At 40.2% G+C, this 20,546-nt stretch overlaps 1 protein-coding gene across 10 annotated transcripts in view; it reads left to right on the top strand.

Annotated features, from left to right (window-relative positions):
• Positions 1-20,546, top strand: part of LOC107396498 (protein unc-13 homolog B) — a 99,265-nt gene that overhangs the window by 12,757 nt on the left and 65,962 nt on the right. For 9 of the 10 annotated variants that reach the window (XM_054744168.2, XM_054744169.2, XM_070552230.1 and 6 more), the window contains exons 2-4: positions 7,194-7,223; positions 17,085-17,184; positions 20,265-20,382. In XM_054744168.2, the coding sequence (XP_054600143.2) occupies positions 7,194-7,223; positions 17,085-17,184; positions 20,265-20,382 (248 nt within the window). The remainder of the gene's footprint in view (positions 1-7,193; positions 7,224-17,084; positions 17,185-20,264; positions 20,383-20,546) is intronic. The other variant, XM_054744170.2, reaches the window with a different exon arrangement.

Below are 20,546 nucleotides of genomic sequence, written 5' to 3' on the forward strand. Positions count from 1 at the left end.
ATTATGGTCCAGGCTAAGGAACACCAGACCAAAACTCCGGATGACTAGCCATCATCCTACTGCTCTCTTTGCCGTAGTTTGCTTGGTTTACTTTTGCTGCTTGGCAGAATCAGTGGCCGGAGAGTATTTTACAAAAGAGATCATTTTAAAAATAGATCCAGTGGTACTAAACGAGGTGGTGCTGCTGACAGTGGTTTAATGTAACCAGCAATAGAAGGGTGGAATTGTAAAAAGAGGCAGAGTCAGACAGAGTGTTTAGAGATTGCAGGAGTAATCCCCAAGCCATCTGTTGCTCTCTTTCTACTCGATCCAACAGCAAACGCAAAGTAGAAGTATAACACAGCAGCAGTAGATCCTGCTGTAACTTCCGGTTCCCACCTCACCTTCCACAGATCCCATCGTATATGGAAACTTTTATGTTTTGGTTTTAATATTGCAAATATTGCACTACATATGTTTTACAAATATTGATATGCATTTGATTTTGACTTATTCATTTTGGCATAAAAGCACAATTGTTGGAAAAAGCACTGCACTAACATTTTATGTTGGCTTGTACAGACCCATGATCTTTACACTGGAAATGGCTTTAACCCTCCCACTGTCCTAATGGCTGTGACCCCGCGAGGAAAGTTGACCATTGAGCAGGGTTGATGGTTTATCCCTTGGGTCCACATGGCTGGGGTGAGGAGTGAGCACCTCAAGGGATAAACCATCAGTCCTGCTCAATGGTCAACTTTCCTCGCAGGGTCACCCATAAAGACAGTGGGAGAGTTAAAAAGAAAATGCAGGAAAATACAAGAATTATTTGTTTCTGAAAGAGCAGGGTGAACTAATTATTTGGATAAAATATCAGTAGCATTTCCCTTTCTATAGCCAAAGCATTTCTTTGAACCTTTTTATTTTTGTGGTCAAAACACTTTGTTTCTTACCTCTTGTAAATACCTATTTGAAAAAGATTTTTTTAGATTGAAAACAAGAATCATTTCACTTCTCGGGTTGCATTCTTCACTACCTGTAACTTAGTGAAGAGTTAGTGGAGAAAAACACTTTAGTGAAACCCTAACTTTTTCAAGCACTTAATTTTAATGGTGTAGAAAGAGTTCATAAATAAGTACACAGAAAATGAAAGGAGTTTATTATTTAGGGTTACCTTCTTCAGGACTCTAAGCTCTATGGTCTTTTAAGTCCCAAACAGAAGACGATAAGCATCAGTTTCCATCACGATGACCTCCTGGATTATTCCACTCATGGTCAGTCAGTAAAAATCAGTCTTGAACAATGCCATGTAAATGAGAACATAAGGTCTATGTGCCTGCTATTTTATTTTAGTGGAAAGCAACACGCTGCAGAATTGTCTTGCACTGAGCTACAGAATAGACTGTGAATATTAGAACTGATAAGCGACTTTCTTTCTTCTAAAGAAAGTCACCAAAGAAATTTATCTTCACAATCTTATTTCTGTTGAGAAAAGTAAATTGTTTACAGTGTAGACTCTTATTTAACGGAATAAATGGCCAGTGAGCAGTTTCTCACAACTTGTTGGAAAAGAATGTTGAAAGACAAGAAATAACAGTTCCATTTTTGCCTTTGTGATCCTGTTGTGCCATCTGTCATCTCAGGCTTCGAAGGTTTAGTATATGCCTGAACACATAACCCTGCCACAGCAATCACAACTAATCCCTTCCAAATCATCCCATAATCCCATGAACTGTATTGCATGGATGTAGCAGGAAGATAAAGTCATAAGTAAATCAAAATGCAGCAGCAAGTGTCTTTTCTATTTGACGGTTTTTACAAAGGTTTTAGGAAATAGCTGCAGGTGACAACATTTTAGTGTTTTTGTGATTCATGTCTTTCATCCTTCACCATTGGCTTTACTTTCTCCCATTTTAGCTTTTGTTTGCCAGCTGTTATGTTTTGTGGCACAGCTGTCAAGGCTTAGGCTTCATTATTATATTGACATTGCAAGTGGAATGATGGAATAGCATGGATTCCCAGAAGTAAAAAAGTGGGTTTTTCTGAAATCTGTTTGAAGAATTTGATCTTCTGTTTGAGCATTCATCCTTTATGTGTCCTTTGAAGGCACATGCAGTGGCAACATGAACAAAAAAATAACAATCTCAACTAGGAATGGGTAATATGGCCTAAAATCTACAGGTGCTGGCCAGTAAATTAGAATATCATCAAAAGGTTGAAAATATTTCAGTAATTCCATTCAAAACGTGAAACTTGTACATTATATTCATGCAATGCACACAGACCAATGTATTTCCGATGTTTATTACGATTAATTTTGATATTAATAGGTGACAACCAATGAAAACATCAAATCTGGTATCTCAGAAAATTAGAATATTCTAAAGGCCAATGAAAAAATGTTTGTTTCTCTAATGTTGGCCAACTGAAAAGAATGAACATGAAAAGAATGTGCATGTATAGCACTCAATACTTAGTCGGGGCTCCTTTTGCCTCAATAACTGCAGTAATGCGGCGTGGCATGGACTCGATCAGTCTGTGGCACTGCTCAGGTGTTATGAGAGCCCAGGTTGCTCTGATAGTCGTCTTCAGCTCCTCTGCATTGTTGGGTCTAGCGTATTGCATCCTCCGCTTCACAATACCCCATAGATTTTCTATGGGGTTAAGGTCAGGCGAGTTTGCTGGCCAATCAAGGACAGGGATACCATGGTCCTTGAACCAGGTGCTGGTGGTTTTGGCACTGTGTGCAGGTGCCAAGTCCTGTTGAAAGGTGAAGTCTGCATCCCCATAAAGTTGGTCAGCAGCAGGAAGCATGAAGTGCTCTAAAACTTCCTGGTAGACGGCTGCATTGACCCTGGACCTCAGGAAACAGAGTGGGCCAACACCGGCAGATGACATGGCACCCCACACCATCACTGACGGTGGAAACTTTACACTGGACCTCATGCAACGTGGATTCTGTGCTTCTCCGCTCTTCCTCCAGACTCTGGGTCCTTGATTTCCAAAGGAAATGCAGAACTTGCTTTCATCAGAAAACATAACTTTGGACCACTCAGCATCAGTCCAGTCCTTTTTGTCCTTGGCCCAGGCGAGACGCTTCTTGCGCTGTTTCATGTTCAAGAGTGGCTTGACACACGGAATGCGACACCTGAATCCCATGTCTTTCATGAGTCTCCTCGTGGTGGTTCTTGAAGCGCTGACTCCAGCTGCAGTCCACTCTTTGTGGATCTCCCCCACATTTTTGAATGGGTTTGTCGTCACAATTCTCTGCAGGGTGCGGTTATCCCTAGAGCTTGTACACTTTTTTCTACCACATTTTTTCCGTCCCTTCGCCTGTCTGTTAATGTGCTTGGACACAGAGCTCTGCGAACAGCCAGCTTCTTTAGCAATCACCTTTTGTGTCTTGCCCTCCTTGTGCAAGGTGTCAATGATTGTCTTTTGGACAGCTGTTAAGTCAGAAGTCTTCCCCATGATTGTGGTGCCTTCAAAACAAGACTGAGGGACCTTTTAAAGGCCTTTGCAGGTGTTTTGAGTAAATCAGCTGATTAGAGTGGCAGCAGGTGTCTTCTATATTCAGCCTTTTCAGAATATTCTAATTTTTTGAGATACCAAATTTGGAGTTTTCATTAGTTGTCACTTATGAATATCAAATTTAAATGTAATGAACATTGGAAATACATTGGTCTGTGTGCATTGCATGAATATAATGTACAAGTTTCACATTTTGAATGGAATTACTGAAATATTTTCAACCTTTTGATGATATTCTAATTTACTGGCCAGCACCTGTATATCGCGGTAAATTCTGAAGCACATGCTGTACTGATATTTATCACGATATATTCTTTTCTTCTGTTTATATCATCACCATATATACTGGACAGTTCGCGTCCATAGGCTCGAATGATAAGTTTTTGTGCCCAAATGGGAGGTTCCCACCACCACCGTTTTGACTGTGTCACATGTCCCATCACGCCCAGACAATCCAAAAATGGGAAAAGCGGTGGAACTAAGGGTGGGGCTGTTACGTTTAGAACAGGGTTGGAACAAATGAACCAGTGTTGCTACTAGCTAACTTAGCTAACACAAGAAGCTAAGAAGGGCTCCTTGGACCGCAGTATCCCACCCACACTGCAGACTGGCTCCTGCCCGAGGCTGTAGTCATGCTGATCACTTGTGGAGATATAATATGGGCTGGGACTGTTTAATTACAAGCGGAGCCTCAGACCGCTGCGATCGTAGATGGGCGCCGTGACCTTGGAACCTGGGCACTCGCTCAAGGTTCTTATGCAGCCCCACTAACATGTTTGACCAAGCAGTTGAGTGACAGAGCATTGCCCCCCATTCAACCAACAAAATAATACAAACATATAAATTTACTTACTGATAAAAATAAGCAGAAACTGCTTGGATGGTCTATTAGTTACCACAGCTTGCTCTTTTGTCCAACTAATTCCGTGATTAACATCCAAACATGAAAACAAACACACAGACAAAACTAAAGTTCAGAGAGTCAGAGAGTCGCTCACTTCTGCTGCCAGACCCTAGCGGATGAGGGTGGAACTGCAATTTTTGCCACTTCTTTTTTGGCTCCATATTTGCTGCAGAATGATGGGGGCTTGGTTATACATGTAAAAATGTTTTTGAACAATCTCACTTACCAAATGAATTGCAGAAAAAATTAATCCTTAAAAGTAGGGTTGTCATGGTAACCAGTGTAGGTAAACCCCAGTAAAAAAGTTGACAATAATAATAACCGTCTTGTTTTAAAAAAATATATTATCTCGGTCGATTATCGTGGCTGCGGAGTAGGTGCGGTGACCCTTACCAGCCACCGTATTATCTGCTGAAGTTGCCGGCGGCACATGCGCACTTTGTTGTTTACAACCAAAACTTTCTTGAAGTTAAAGCTGTAATAATGGCCAAAGGAGGAGATGGTAGTGCTCTGAACATTTATTATCCCTCAAAGAAGAGAAAGTCGGAAGTATGGGCATTTTTTTGATATTTGAAGAATACCGAGGGACAGTTTGTAGAAGACGGCTATCCTGTTTGCAGCACGTGCAGAAAAAAGTGTCTGTGAAAGGCAGCAACGCTTCAAATCTCATGACACATCTGCGTGACCATCACCCACAACTCTACAGTGAACGCAAGGCAAGTTAACGTGACCGTTTTAGCTAAAATGCGTGATCCGAGCATTTGGGTTGAGGGAGAATGCAAGGAGTCGCTATATAAAGCAGCCACAGCGCCCGCTACCTGCTTATAAACCGTGTCGTGGACACCCCCATATTGAAATGACGCTATGCATTACGGGGCTCCCAGGGGCAGATAAGAGTTTATTAATATTTTCCTGATATAAAGGGTTTATTTAGCTGTCTGAAAATGTAACACGTTTAAAAGAATACCGCGATTGTCAGGTAAAAATTCATAATCAAACAGATTTTTCACATTTTAAAGTGTTGTAGAAATGCTTCCTGCCTGAATGCAAATTGTCAGGCACATCAAGGCTAGACTTGGTGACTCTTTGGTCTGTCTGTAGCATCCAGCTGTGAAGACCCCCTTGAAGACTTCCTGTTATCTTCTCATGTAGGTGTGGTTATCTTTGACTTGGTCCTAATAAAAGCGCTCCGCAGGTTTGTTTCTGTGTGAGAACAAACCGCCTCTGACTCTGGTGTGTATGTTTCACCCTTTGCAAAGTTCGTTTATTGATTGTTGTTTGATGATTACAATTTCCAAAATGATCTAATCCCTCTGTGTATGCTCTGACTCTTTTGAGGTAATTTGGAAGTAATATAGGAATTACCCAACAGCGATAATACCGAACACCGTGATAATTTTGGTCACAATAGCCATGAGGTTAAATTTTCACACCGTGACGACCCTACTTAAAAGTATAGAATACATTTCAGTATAAATAATTATTACAAATTACATTTAATTTTCTAAACTTATTGAAATAAATACAAAATATCTCAAATAGTTTTTATGTTGGTTCTTTTTCCAATCAATGCAACAAAAATGATCATTAAATGAATAGAAATTAAGTTATTTTAAATCAAATACAAGCTCAAGTTGAAGTGGTAGCAGCCAGCTGTTTTTCCTCTGATATTATTGAGCGGAGAACCTCTCACACCAGTGGTGTTCTGCTGATAAATGCATGAGTGTGTAAAGAATGGAGGACCCAGAGAAGTGTGGTGGTTTGGCTAGACTGATAACTGAATGGTCCAGTGGCTGCTTTCAGTCTGAAACGTGTTATTGGCAGAGGTTTAGACAAATTCAATCAATCACTTTAATCATTTTTTTAATCTTCACTTCTAGCTTTACTATTTTACATTATGAGGCATGAAAAAAATATTTAAGCTAATTTGTTTTCCAAATTAGCCTTCGCAACTGTACCTGCATTATGATGTTTATAGAACTAGATTTTACCCCCCATCCTTGCTGCAATAAGTACTTCTACTCTGGGATAATTGTTGATTTAACAGAACTTCCTTTGAACTTGTGTTCATGAAAGCAGTTGTAGGATGTTTTATCATTTGTTTTTTTTTTCCACATCGCTGACCATTTGATTGTTTTAAATGTCAAATATCTGCATGGAAGGCTGCATGGTTCTTACTCAAGATTTGTAGTAATTTCCTCAAGGTTTGATGAGTCCTTGTATTTATAGTTTTGAATTTGCATTACCTGACCTTTCCTTGCAATAATCTTGAGTCAAAACCTGAACGAGATTATTGTTGTTGAAAGTTCAAGTTTGAAGAACTCAGACCTCATGTGGTTTTCTAAGATGGAGGTAACATCTTCTTCCAGAGAAAATATTTAGATCTCTTAAATAGTTTATTTTTTTTTATTTTTTAATGAACAACCTAATGAGGTATTTAGATTTGTATTCCTCATTTTCCTTCACTTCTCTGAGTATATTCATTGTAATAAAAGAAAAATGTTGGAGAACCAAGTTATTTTGCTCTTGGACTGTATTTGTACTGAAAAGGCTTCAGAGCAACATAAGATGTTATAAAGTTTTGCAGCCCACATCAAGCATTTTTGTTTTATTACATTTAATTTAACCTAAAAGATGAATCACATCTATTCTATTAATGCTTTCTGCAACTAAAACCAGATAAGTCATTTGTAGCTCTATGCTAACAAGTTGTTCTATAGCATCTAATTAAGTAAAACTTTAAAACTAACTAACTCACACTTTCTTATTTTTTTTGCAGTGAAGAAAGCCAAACTCCAGGGGCCACCAGGTAAATATTTCTAGTATTTTGGTAGACATTTCTTAGATTTGTTTTTTAATCTCACACCCTAAAAATGTTTCACATTTTAACACACAGATTTAGAAGAAGCTACTTTAACTATAGAGAAATCCAACTGCCTGGGCATCAATGGTCTCCTGTTTCTTAGTGTAACCCTCAAGACGACTACGGTCTCTGTGTTGAGTTGTTGGTGAATTAACACAATCTAGAATTTAAACATCTAAGGCCTCATTACCGAAAATCCATTCATCCATTTTTGACCGCTTCTCCAGAGTAGGGTCGCTGGGGCAGCAGCCTCAGCAGGAAGGCCCAGGCTTCCCCCTCCCCAGCTACTTGGGCCAGCTCCTCCTGGAAAATCCCAAAGCATTCCCTGGCTAGCCAAGAGACATAGGGTGTGTCCAAATCCACGGGCAGGATGCTTATGAGTACGGGTCCTCGCCGGTCTAGCAAGGCCCGGGTCCTTGCTAGACCGCTAAGACCGGAACCCAGTGGCTCTGAATTCGGACAGTCTAGTCTTCACCTCTACGGTGACCCGTAGGTCCCGTCACAGCCGTGGCGGCAGCTACACACAAAGGAAAAATGCTAAAGCTAGCGAAAATCGAGCAGGAAAATTAAGGAGCTACAACAGCTTCACGTCCATCAGCAGCATTTGTTCACAACCGTTTTCAGGTAAAGTAATTTTGTTTATTCTTGAAGCTTTCAGGACTTACATGTTAACTTTAGATCGTTTCATGTATGTTTTAAGCTACATAATGAACTTGTTAAACGTACACAACACATTTCTACAGAGTAATATCGTATAGGTAATTAATATAAACCAAATGCATTATAAATGTTGAATGTAGTAGGATGTTTTCTAATGTAAATTGGACCGTAGAACCTCTTATTTTGCATCAAATGGGGTAAAACGTTTTAAAAAACAGGCTTTTAAATAAAATAGCATTGAAGTGTTTTCAATGTGCATTTGTGTATTCAACTTAAGCTTAATAATGATTAGATCTGTCTTAAAAATGTAAAGTCTCTGTAGTTTTTATTTAACTATTCCCTGCTGCTTTTCTTTAAACTGAACAGAACCAGTGTACTTCAGGTTAAATGTTTGTTTTACATTTTTCTATTAAAAAAAACTTTTTTAATCTATTACAGGTCAGCATGCACTGTCCTGCACATCTGCCTCATTGCTGGTGAAGTTGTGGGTCTGGAGGATGAGCCTGAGGAAGATGTGTGTGGAAGAGGTCAGCAGTGCTCTGTCCTGAAGGAGGTACCAGCAGACCACCACTACTGTTAACAGGCAAGTCATTTTGTTAGGACGCTCTATTAAAAACAACACTGTGGTTTTATTTGCTGAAGAGTCACAATTGTTATACCAGTGGATCCATAAACCATCTGAAGTTCATATTTCTGAATACATCTTAGAGATGTAAGAGTCGTCATCTGAGGCAGCCCAGCAGTCCCTGTAGATGGGCGATGGAGTGGACAGTGAGAGGAAGCTGACACACCCTGTCCTGTCTCCCCGTTTTGGTTCAGCCTTGTGTCTCGTTAATTGCTCCCACCTGCCTCTCGTTTCCCACCTGCCTCTCGTTTCCCACCTGCCTCTCGTTTCCCAATCACCTTAGCTCCCGGCCCTCGTGTATTTAAGCCCCTTCTGTTCTGTGTCTTGTGTCAGTCCATTGTTTCAGTGTCCTGCGTGTTTTTCATTAAAGTTTATGTTAAACGTTCTGCCTGTCTTCCTCCCCGCGTGTGGATCCTCGCCTCACCTTAACTCACCTCGCCCACACGCCGTGACAGAAGCGTCCCAAAGCTCTCTCTGCAGACCATCCTGTATGATGTTCCTCTGACCAGAAACTTTGAGCCACAGGTCTGTTCCAGCCCTCCATCCACGTCTGGATCCTCCTGCAGCAGATCCAGCTGCACTGCCAAAGACTTCCTGCTCACTCAGTTTAAATAAATGATCCAGGAAGTGTCACTCAGTTTTATCCTGCTTTAATCGTACATAACTGGTCCATACTGATTTTGATCTGTAAATAATCTTGTTTCCTTACCATCCTTTCATTTTCTGTTCATGTAACATGTTCAAAACATCTGTAATAATAAAACTGGTGATAAAATCAATGACCAGAAAGAGTTATCAGTTAGTATTTGTTTTAAATGTGTTCAAATATCAAACAGCTAAATAACATTAACATGATAACAGTAAAGGGCCTCTCTCCCAGGAGGACCACCAAGGTAAAGCCTCTCCTGACCCTGGACACCTGCAATCCTACAGAGAAAATCAGATTGCAGGTGACAAAAAGGCAATACAAACATTTTTACATTTATCCACATGAGAAGATAAAAATTATATTCTTCACACAAACTATTTTTACTTCATTAAAACATGTCAGCTGTGTAAATCCCTGAATGTAAAACTACTTTTCACAGCAGAACACAGAAGAACCTCTGTGGTTGTTTGTATAAACAGCTTCCCTCTTCACCTATAAGCTTAATAAAATGCTTCTTTGCTCTGTTGTCCTTTAAACAAATGACAAGTTTAATTTGCTACACACACACACACAAACGGGACTCGTGATACAAACTCGTTCTGGCTGATTTCTGCCTAAAATGTAATTTAAAAAAAACAAATATACAAACGAAAAATGTCTATAAACAGAACCGCATTAAGCTTTTTAGGTTTCTACAGCTAGTTTTTAACAAACTTGCATTTAAAACTTCGTAGCTCTCCCCATTTTCTCTTCCTGTTGAAAATCCACAGCCGGTGCGCAAATCATGCTGGGCTAGCCTTGTTCTGTGGGGATACAACAGACTCGTCCTCGAAATGTGGGTGGAGCAAGGACGTGAGAATGAGTATTCTTGAAATTCGGACAGTACTCGTCGCTGCGCTGTGACGTCATTGACCTCAAAATGCGCTCTTACAAGCATCCTTCCTGTGGATTCGGACACACCCATAGTCCCTCCAGCGTGTCCTGGGTCTTCCTTTAGATCTCCTTCTGGTTGGATGTGTCTGTAAAACCTCACAAGGGAGGTGTCCAGGATGCATCCTAATCAGATGCCAGAGCCACCTCAACTGCCTCCTCTTGATGTGGAGGAGCAGCAGGTCTACTCAGAGCTCTTTCCGGATGACAGAGATGCTCACTCTATCTCTACGGGAGAACCCAGCCACCCTCCGGAGAAAACCCATTTCGGCCGCTTGTATCCGCGATCTCATTCTTTCAATCACTACCCAAAGCTCATGGCCATCGGTAAGGGTGAGAACGTAGATGGCCCAGTAAATTGAGAGCTTGTTGAAAATCTTTTATAAATTCTAAATAACTTCATGATGCCATTCTTGGATATTAACCAAGTGTTATTTACTCACGTATGGCTCATGGGTTAAATTGTGATAAGTCGCTTGAAGCAGAGTTGATTTTGCATTATGTAATCCTGTGTCCCGGGCAGACTGTGGCCAGGTGAGTTTAGATTGGTGGCTTCTAAGTCCAAATCCTCAATGCTCTCCACCTAAGCAAATCCTTCAAGTGTGAAGCTCACACCTACTTTTAAACCCTGAGACGTTTCTGGCAAGGGCTGATGGAAGCTCACCTCAGCCATAAACAGCCATCTGTGACCCTCCTTTTTTTCTAAATGTAAATATTTAAAGGTCTTTGTGCTTTGGCTCCTTTGTTTTGGCTTAAATATACCACTTTACACGACTTCTCAATGTGTGCTGGTCCTCTTTAGGACTTCCTCCCCCTGCTATGGGCCACACAACATGTAACACCTGTTCCAAAGCAAACACTGTAATCCAGTAAAGCTAGTCGTCTCTCTAAGGTTGAGGTGAAATACTGTTATAGGTCACTTTTATTTACATGTTCAAATTGAGCTTGTTAAATGGTGAAATAAAGTAATTACTGCAATATCAGTTTCACAAAGAGCACATTTTATTTCAGTGAATCATAAACAGTCATTTTCAAGTGATAACTGTTTGCATGTTGATCAGATAGATTCTCACTTGTGATGATTTCCAGAAATAGAAACAAATTGGAAAACCAATTGAGGAAGCTAACTTTGAACCATTCTTCTTACAAAAACTCTGAGAGGAAACTATCTTTTATATAGCACCTCTCAAGATAAAAATCATGAGGTGCTTCACAAGAACAAAAAAACAAATAAAAGATTAAAAAAAGATGAGAAATGTCATTAAATTGGGAGAAGTAAAAAATTGTTTTTAAAAATATGTGAGGGAAGGGAAAAAAATGAATGAGAGTGAGGCAGTCAGTGGATCCTGGGAAAGGCATCATCAACTGAAGGCCATACCAAATCCAGCCTGAACAAGTGAGTTTTCAGCTGCCTTTTAAAGGAGACAACTGAGTCCACTGATCTCAGGCTCAGGGGGAGAGAGTTCCAGACTCTGGGGGCCACAGCAGCAAATTATCTGTCACCTTTGGTCTTTAGCCTGGTGCATTGCGCAACCAGTAGGCTTTGATCACTGGACCTCAGGGACCTGCTGGGGGTGTAGGGACTGAGAGGATCACCAATGTAAGATGGTGCTTGTCCATGTAAGGCCCTATAGACCAGAACCGGGATCTTGAAATGAACCCTGAAGTTGACTGGCAGCCAGTGAAGATGGAGGAGAAGCGGAGTGATGTGAGTGTACTTTGGTGATTTGATCAGAAGTAGGGCTGTCACAAATGATTATTTTAATAGTCAATTGATCAAGTTTTTATTGTCGATTAATCGACTAATTGTGTCGTGCATTAAGTATAGCTTTTTACACCAGAATGCAGCTGCTCCAATATACCCATCATTGGCTTCTAGTTTGAAGTGTGATCAGTTATGTGCCATCTAAACAAACTCGTCCTTTGAAGAGGAGTGTTTTTTGATATATATTATAAATCATTAGCATTTTTAATGTTGGAGCAAACATGTGACAAGCATGGGCTAAAGGTAATGAAATCACCATTGCCACTGTGGTTGCTAGAGCTATGAATAAAAATAACTCACTGTTGCTGTTGGCAGCTAACGAGAGGTTCTTCACTGTATGAGCTTCTCTTTTATCTTTGTAAAATGCTCCCAAACTCTTGAGCTATGTTACCGGCTCGCCATCATGTATTTCCGGTGTTGCAGCGGCCGACTCAGATGGCCACTACTGCACTTGTGCCTCGAGCAAAAAGCAGTGGCTGACCTGAATGGCAACCACTGTGCATGTTCCTCAAGCAGAAAGCAGAAAGTGCTGCAGCAGGCAATATGAGAAAGTGAACAATGCTTCATAAAATAAACAATGTCAACTATTACATTTATTGTTTACTATTTTGTTTGTTGACGTCATTGTGACGAATTGACTAATCATGATAGTACTTGACAGAAGCCGAGCACATTCTGAACCACCTATAAACGGTTCAGGGAGGGAGAGGGAGAACCAAACATCAGGAAAGAAGAGTTCAAATCATGTAGTCTAAAGCTGCTTTCTCCTCCAGCTGACTTGCACTATCTGAAACAGGTGCATCCCCAAGTACGACTTACAAGGCATTCATTCCTATTAGAGGCCACTGCAAATGAATGATTGAATGAGTTAACCACACCTTTAACATCTGCTGTTCAAACAAGTAACTGTTATGGGAAAGAATTGGATCATTGCACTTCTTGATGTGTACAAATTACTTGTTTTTCCAACTTAAACCTCTAACACCAAGGCAACAGCAATTTAAAATTTCACCCAAAGTAGTACATCACAAAAGATAAATGTCAGCCCTCCCATTCCACATGTAAATCAGTCAGCCATATAACTCCTGAGACAGCCTTAGCTTACAAAACAAACAGAAGGATGAATGTTTGAGGTGACAGATTACCAGTTTTTCATTTGGTGCAGCTGTTCATATTAATGTAGAATCCAGGAAGGATGTTATAAGAGAAGTGCGTTTTTATAAGAAATAAGCTCTGAATGTTTTTGTTTTTATTTTTGGCCCCTTTCCAGCTATTCCTTCCTACTCATTGTTCCCCATTTCCTCATGATAATCTTTATTTGCTCATATTAAAGAGATGTGTGACTTTCGGAAGAGGCCTTAACGTGTGCATAAGGTTGGTTGGAGCTCAGTGTTTGCGTTGTGCTTTCACCACACCCACAGTTTGGTGGCTTTTTGGTCTTACACATGAAAATACTGCACATGAAAAGAGTGTGACCTTGACTGGGTTGGTGCCCAGCTGTCTCACTTTCCACTGACTACCACAGGAAACTGCAGCTTGACAGACTGTCTTTTGTCTTAACGTGAGCCTGTCTGTAAGTGTAGTTGTTGTTGTCCCTCTTGGATGTAAAGCAGACTTGCAAATGTAGATTTTCTGACTGAATTCAGTCTAGAACTCTAGATTAAAGGAATATGTCTCTGTGAGCTGCTCCCAGAAAAGTCATTTTGCCTGTTTTCCATTGCATGCCACATTTGAGTGTTCTGAATTGTAAATGTCAGTCTTCCAACTGCCTGCATTTTCTGTACAAATTTATTGAAAAAAGTCATCATCGATCAATAATAAATGAAGACATTTGACAGGGCGGTGGGGGGAGTGGGCGGTTATAGACAGGAGTGGTGACTTCTGTCTCTGAGCATCGTCCTTCAATTAATCTAATCTTTAGAAAAATGACAGGTCTGTGTGCACACACACGTGTTTATGCCTGCCAAATACAACCCAAATGATGATCAAACTTTTTTTGTTATGTTAGGTATTTGTTTGTCGAACAAAAACTAATGAAAGAAGTTAAAAACAATCAGAGGTGAAACTCTAGGTCTGAAGCAAAATCATTTGGATGTACCTTCAACAAATTAAAAAAACACATGTTCAGTTTAAGTTTAGTGACAAGAAATAGATGGTTTCACCTTCAGAGAGACCAGTTAACGTTGCTGTATAACTTCTGTCAAGAAGTAGACCAATATTGTTTTTTCTATTGCCAATACTGATGCCGATATGTAGGGGGCATAGTCAGCCTATGGTCTGTTTGTACTGACTATTTTCATGGCCGATATGTAGACATTTCCACCTTATTTTCATTTGTGGTGATGAGCTGTTACATATATGTTTTAGCCACGACTAAAACAGATGTTTTTCTCTGGCCTTTTCTAGGACTGTGATAGATCTGTGACCTCTGCTTTACACACACAATCAAATCCCTGATACACTTCAATTTAAAGCTAAATGTTTCAATGTCTCAACTGTCTGGTCTCCATACAAGAAAGCACTGCACATGGCCTTGTCACCGGATAGACGTGATAATTCCTAGCCACCTTATCTTGGCTGGTTCTTGGGGTTCTGCACAAGGCCTTGTCAGTGTTTTCTTGTTTGGAGGCCAGACAGATGGGGTGTTTGTGTCTGCAAATTAAAAATGAATCCCTGTACATTTTGATGAATTACTTGATCTTTGGGTATGCCACAGTAAGCAAATCATTTTGGTGTAGGACACAGGAAAATACATTTACAAGTTGTTGAGGTACTACCAATGTGCAGATGCACATTTGTGTGTTGCCCATCAGTCATTACTGCTTGTATCAGCTGGATAGTGGAAGCCACCTGCTGTAAAAGGCCCACAACCACTAAGTGGCTCTTATCTAATCCATACATCATCTTCCCTTATCTGGTATTCATGGGAGCTGGCCCAAGTGTAGCACAAGGCTTTGGCTATCTAATTAGGGAAAGGCTTGAGCATCCCCCAGGCTCCTTCATAATAATGTTTTGTTGCTGCTTTCCTCTTGAAACACTAATTAAGTTGGTCTTCTGCTACTCGTGTGGGTTGTAGAGGCCTGGCTGGTGTGGTTTCAGTTCAACTCTTTTGTTATGGATCATAAAGTACGTTCAAGAAGAATCCTCCTGTTTCAACGGTTTGCTGTCAGGAGCTGAGTTTACTTGTTTGCCTCCTGTGTCAACGGCTGCTTCACGGTAAATGTTTAGATATGTCGCTAGGGTAACCAGGAAAATCTTTGTTCAGTGTGGTCATGGGACCAGTCTGCAAAGTAACAGCTGATGACTTGGTTTTGTTTCCCAAAGACCCTAAGTTGGAAAATGTGTTAATCAAACTGAATCTATAGCAACATATCTCTATATTTGATGCCAAAAAGGAAATCAATGCAGTTACTTTTCTATTTTTTGATCGCACAAGTTTAAGTAAGAAAGTAGTGGTTTGTAAATTACGAGTCACTACTTCACCAAAACAGAAACTACGCAAGCAGAGCTGAGCACAACAACCGGCACGTGTTGTTTCCCTCACCCTGCTGCAGGAAATGAAAAGCTGGTGTGACACGAGCCGTCTAATCCCCCTGCACTCGGTGCCACTCACCCTCATTCAGTGACGACAGCTGGCACTAACAGCTGCTTTGGCTCTTCTGTCCATACCGCATGCTGACAGGAGGCTGACGAGCATCACTGGGTGTGAAAGTACAGACCGAAAGATAGGCACTCAAATCAGTGTCTTGCTTGTGAGTTGTAGCACCCATAGTCTCAGCAGAGATCATTTACTGTACTGTCACAAGAAAAGACTAGTCACATTCAGCCTCTGGATTACAATCTCACAGTGCTTTTATTTTTTTCAAGCAGGAACATTTAATCTAGCTGACTCCATCACCTTTGACTCAAATGAATTTTATTCTTCCAGTCTTGATGGTATTGGGACTGACGAAGACCTTTTATTCCAACAGTATCAGGTCAAACGTGACTTTACTTTATTAGTAGGCCGAAGCAAACATCCTTTCTTTGTTTTGTACTATAGATGCAAGAATTAGGAGTTTGTGAAAGAGAAACTGTAATTTACTGCTCAGAAAGGTCATGCTGTAAATGTGGAGCCTGTTTTTGACGAATGAAGGTGGCTCACTGGAGATTAACGGTCAGTGTGCTGGCCTGGCCTGGCCTATGGTCTGTCTTGGCTTGATGTCAGGGGGAGGAGATTTATCTGCTTTTACTCTCACTGGCACACTTGATCTTTTCCAACCGCACAAAGCTCAAGCCTCTTTTAAAATCCCAGCTAGAATTGCTTGAATAAATTAAGCTTCATATATTTTGCACCATTTCAGGACCCAAAATTCTTTTGTTTGAGACCGAATTTCCAGAACAGTTAATTTAGATTGCCACCACACCATTTTAAATCACTGCATTTTTTTACCTCTTGGTGAGGTCTTGATATACACTGACCAGCAGCTCCATTAGATACACTTGGCTAGGTGGATGCCATTTTTCAGTCTTAAAACAATTTCATTATTTGTATCATTGATTTAAAAAATAATTGGAAATATTTCTCTGAGGTTTTGATCCACTGCTGCCTGTCATTGATCTAGAACAGAGGTAGTCAATTCCCTTTCCTGAGGGCTGGTATCCAGCATGTTTTCATTGTTTCCCTGCTCCAACACACTTGAATCACCTACTCCACAGCTCATCAAGCTCTGCAGATGCCTGCTGAACAAAAGCAGGTGTGTTGAAGCAGGGAAACAACTAAAACATGCTGGATACAGGTCCTCGGGGAAGGCAGCTACCTCGATCTAGACCAAGGCTGCTCATTCACAGCTAATGTCAACAAGAGATGTTCATCCCTCAACTGCCATTCTGTATAACTTCTCTTTATTTTGGATCATTCTCTTTAAAATCTAGAGGATTGTAAAGATTCTTTGACCAGTCTGACACTGACAACGATAACACATTTAAGGGCTCTTTCATCCCATTTCCTATCTTAAGCTGTAATAAACATTTAATACAATTAAGAGGAGAAAAAATAGTGGTTTCAAATTTAAGTGACTGAGCTGTTTGGACAGTGACACCGATCTGTGGACCAAACATAAAATTTACCCTGATTTTGTTTTGTGTTAATTTTTGACCCTCTGTTGGTTCTTTGACATTTGTTTTGTTTTGTTTCAGATAAGTTCAACACCTATGTGACACTGAAGGTGCAGAATGTTAAAAGCACAACGATCACAGTGCGTGGGGATCAACCCGGCTGGGAACAAGATTTCATGTTGTAAGTTATTAAACACACACACCAAAATAAACACACACAATACACTATCCAAAGAGCCAACCCACTCTCAATTATTAATCAATTGGAGGGATATCGGCAGGGTTCGAGTAAGGGGGAGCTAGGAGAATCTGGCTCCCCCGAAATGGTAATGGGCTCCCCTACAAGCCCATAACTGACAAACCCACAAGGAGGCCAAAAAATTGTCCAGCCCCCACTTCTTAGAGGAGCAAACTAGCTACTACTGAGTCGATTTGACGAACGACCTCCCTCCCCGCTCTTACTGACTACGTTTACATGCAGCCAATATCCGGGTTATGATCGGGTTAAGGTCGGTATTCGGGTTTCTGAGTGGATCAGAATAATCCGTTTACAAGCATAAATAGAAAGAGTTACCCCTAACTTGCATAACCCGATTTAAATGCGGACGTTGGGGTAGCGTCAGGACGTATGGACTACGTCCAGAGGCAACATGCGTCATTTCCGGTTCTTCTTGTTCCGGTATCGGTGAAAACAACATGTTTCCCAGTTCGGAAGAGATAGCGACCGCGTAAACAAAGCCTGAATTTAATTCAAGCCCAGGGTAGGTATTTTTGTTATTATGTGACTTTAAAAAAAAGTTTTTAAAGATGTCATGGCTCAAGCTGGGTGTGTCAGATCTGGATCTAGTTAATTTCTCTGTCTTCTTTGCCTTTTGTTTTAATAAATTGTTTTAATCTCCACATTATTTTTGTTCCTAGTCAAAGGTGTCCATGGTGACAACAAAGTCAACATGTTTTTGGATGTGTCATTGGTTGTCTTTTGTAAACTCTTATCAATGCAACAGTGTTTGTTTTTCCAGACCTTCATCTTTCCTTCTGTCCATTCCTGATGTGTCAGCCCACCATGATTCAACATTTAACATTCATTAGAGTTTCCAGCAAGTGTTTGAGGCCATCTGTTGCAGCAGCATTAGTCATATCTGACAGTCCATCATTTTGCTAATTCATTTGATTGATTTTTTACTGCAAAAACATTTTCCAATACTTTCCAGGATAATGTAACTAATTCTTGAAGTAATGATGTAGTGTTTTAAAATTGTTAGGTCCCTGTATGACCGGTTTTGTCTCAATGGACTTAAATAGTGTTGAATTGGAGGGGAAATGAAAAGTGAATTATTCACCCTTTGTGCATCAAGTTACCATATAGGACCACTTTGTGTGTCCTTTTAAGACCAAGTTCACTCATTTTTCGATTTATTTGCAGTGGTGTCTAGTAAAAATGAATGCCTTGTCAGTCTATCTCTAAGGGGGAAAAGCTCTCGTGCTCTTGTTTCAGAAACTAGAAGTGAGCCACAGCAGAGGTAACCTTCAGACGGCAGGATGTGGAGACTTATTTCCTGACTTGGAATCTTATTTCCTGATCCAAAGGTTTCAGATGAAGGCAACTGGACTTCTCTGGTTTCTTGAAGACGTTTTGCTTCTCATCCGAGAAGCTTTGTCAATTCTAACTGGAATGTGGGGGAGTCAAACTTATAAGCTGTAGCTGTCTATTGTAATTGTTAAATCAACACAGCCTTTCCTGTTGTGAGCCAAGATGGGTGATTCCATGAATGCTAACTTGACATGCAAATGTCACTGGCTTTTCTAATCTGAGCTTTTCCCTGTCAATATTCTATCAGCGGTTAATGCAGGAAATCGGCATAGAAGACTATTTTCACATTTAGCCTGCTAGTTATACTCAGAGTGGCCAATCATATTTTAAAGATAACAAGAAAAAAATAATCAGTTAACTTCACCATTAAGTTAATATTTGCAGCCAAAACCAGAAACTTTATCAAAAATCCTGAATAAAATCAAACAGTGTATTAAAAAATAGAGCAAAAATGTGAAAAAGGGAAGAAAAACATAAAAATAAAAAATAGGAAGTTCCAAAACATTCAAAAGGTAAAACAGTCTGTGACTGTTGGTGACTAACTGGAGACATAATTGCAAGAAAATGTATATTTCTGTTAGCCTGGCAAGCCATCCTATAGTCTGGCCACAACCCATAAACAGAGCTCAGTCGTGGGGTGGAATATGCAGTTGTCTTTCAAACTGTCTCCGCAGCGCTAGGGCCGGTTAGAGCAACAAGCAAAATGACTTACTCACCGCTAAGGATGTCAGTCAATGGAGCAGTTAGCCATACACCATCGAAGAAGATGCAAATGCATCCTTTTTTATACATAAGTACTTCTGTCTGCTCTTCACTCAAATAAAATGCTGTCTTGTTCACATTAGCAAGATTAGAGATCTGTGTTTGGAAAGTTCCTCTAAGTTGCTGATAAAGGCATCCTAGAACAAACAAATGTTAAATAATTATTTGAAAAGTGGTTTTACTCCTGCACAGCGATGTGCATCTATAGGTGTTGGAACACCTTTGTTGCTATGTGCTACAATAAAGCTTCTTATTCAACAGTATTTGTTTCTAAAGTATGGGGGAAAAATATCCACATCTTCGCAACTGAATAGCAACAGAAACAGAAGCCTTTCTGTTAAAATTAAACTCTGTTTGATTCTGATACCTTGTTTCGTTTATTCATTCTGTCCCTTTTTGTTTGATCAAATCATTTAGGAGGCTTTTATTCTCTGCACCTGGACACTCACCGCCCTCCCCCCATGCTTGCCTCAATTAGCTTCTGTCTTTGATTCTCTTTTCTCACATCTTCCTTTTGTTTGTGTTCTCGCTGGTTCTAAACTGCCACAGATGAGAACATGCAAATGTCCTGGTTGTGCGGCTCTTTTCAAATTGAACATCCCATTCTGCTGCTGTCATCAAGCTGTTTTTGAGCCTTTTCAATAGCTTGTTGAATGAAACAAGGCAGGGGTGGACCATAACAGCTAAAACATAACAAGTTGCCTTTGTTTTCAGGCAGTTGTAGGACCTGACAAGTTTGTATGCTGCAATTTCTACATTAAATTTGAATTAATAATCCTGAGCGTTTTGTATTTTTCATGTTAGCTGATAACAGTTTGGACCTTTTTTAATTCCAGAACTTTTTCATTTTGTTTATGATATTTAGAATTGGTTTCACTCAATACTTACGTTATTTTTGTCTTCATCAGCGAGATCAATCGGCTGGACCTCGGCCTCATCGTTGAGGTTTGGAACAAAGGTCTTATTTGGGACACCATGGTGGGGACATCCTGGATTCCTCTTAAAAATATCCGACAATCAGATGAGGTTAGAGTGTAGATTTTCACAAAATTATGTAATTCATTTTCATGAAGTTGTGTGTGTGTGTGTGTGTGTGTGTGTGTGTGTGTGTGTGTGTGTGTGTGTGTGTGTTGTGGTTGTCGTTTTGGGTTTATTTATTTTTATTTTTTTTGCAGTGTTTCCCTCCCAAA

Source organism: Nothobranchius furzeri, chromosome 6 (genome assembly GCF_043380555.1).
Source record: "Nothobranchius furzeri strain GRZ-AD chromosome 6, NfurGRZ-RIMD1, whole genome shotgun sequence".
Classification (NCBI taxonomy): Eukaryota; Metazoa; Chordata; class Actinopteri; order Cyprinodontiformes; family Nothobranchiidae; genus Nothobranchius; species Nothobranchius furzeri.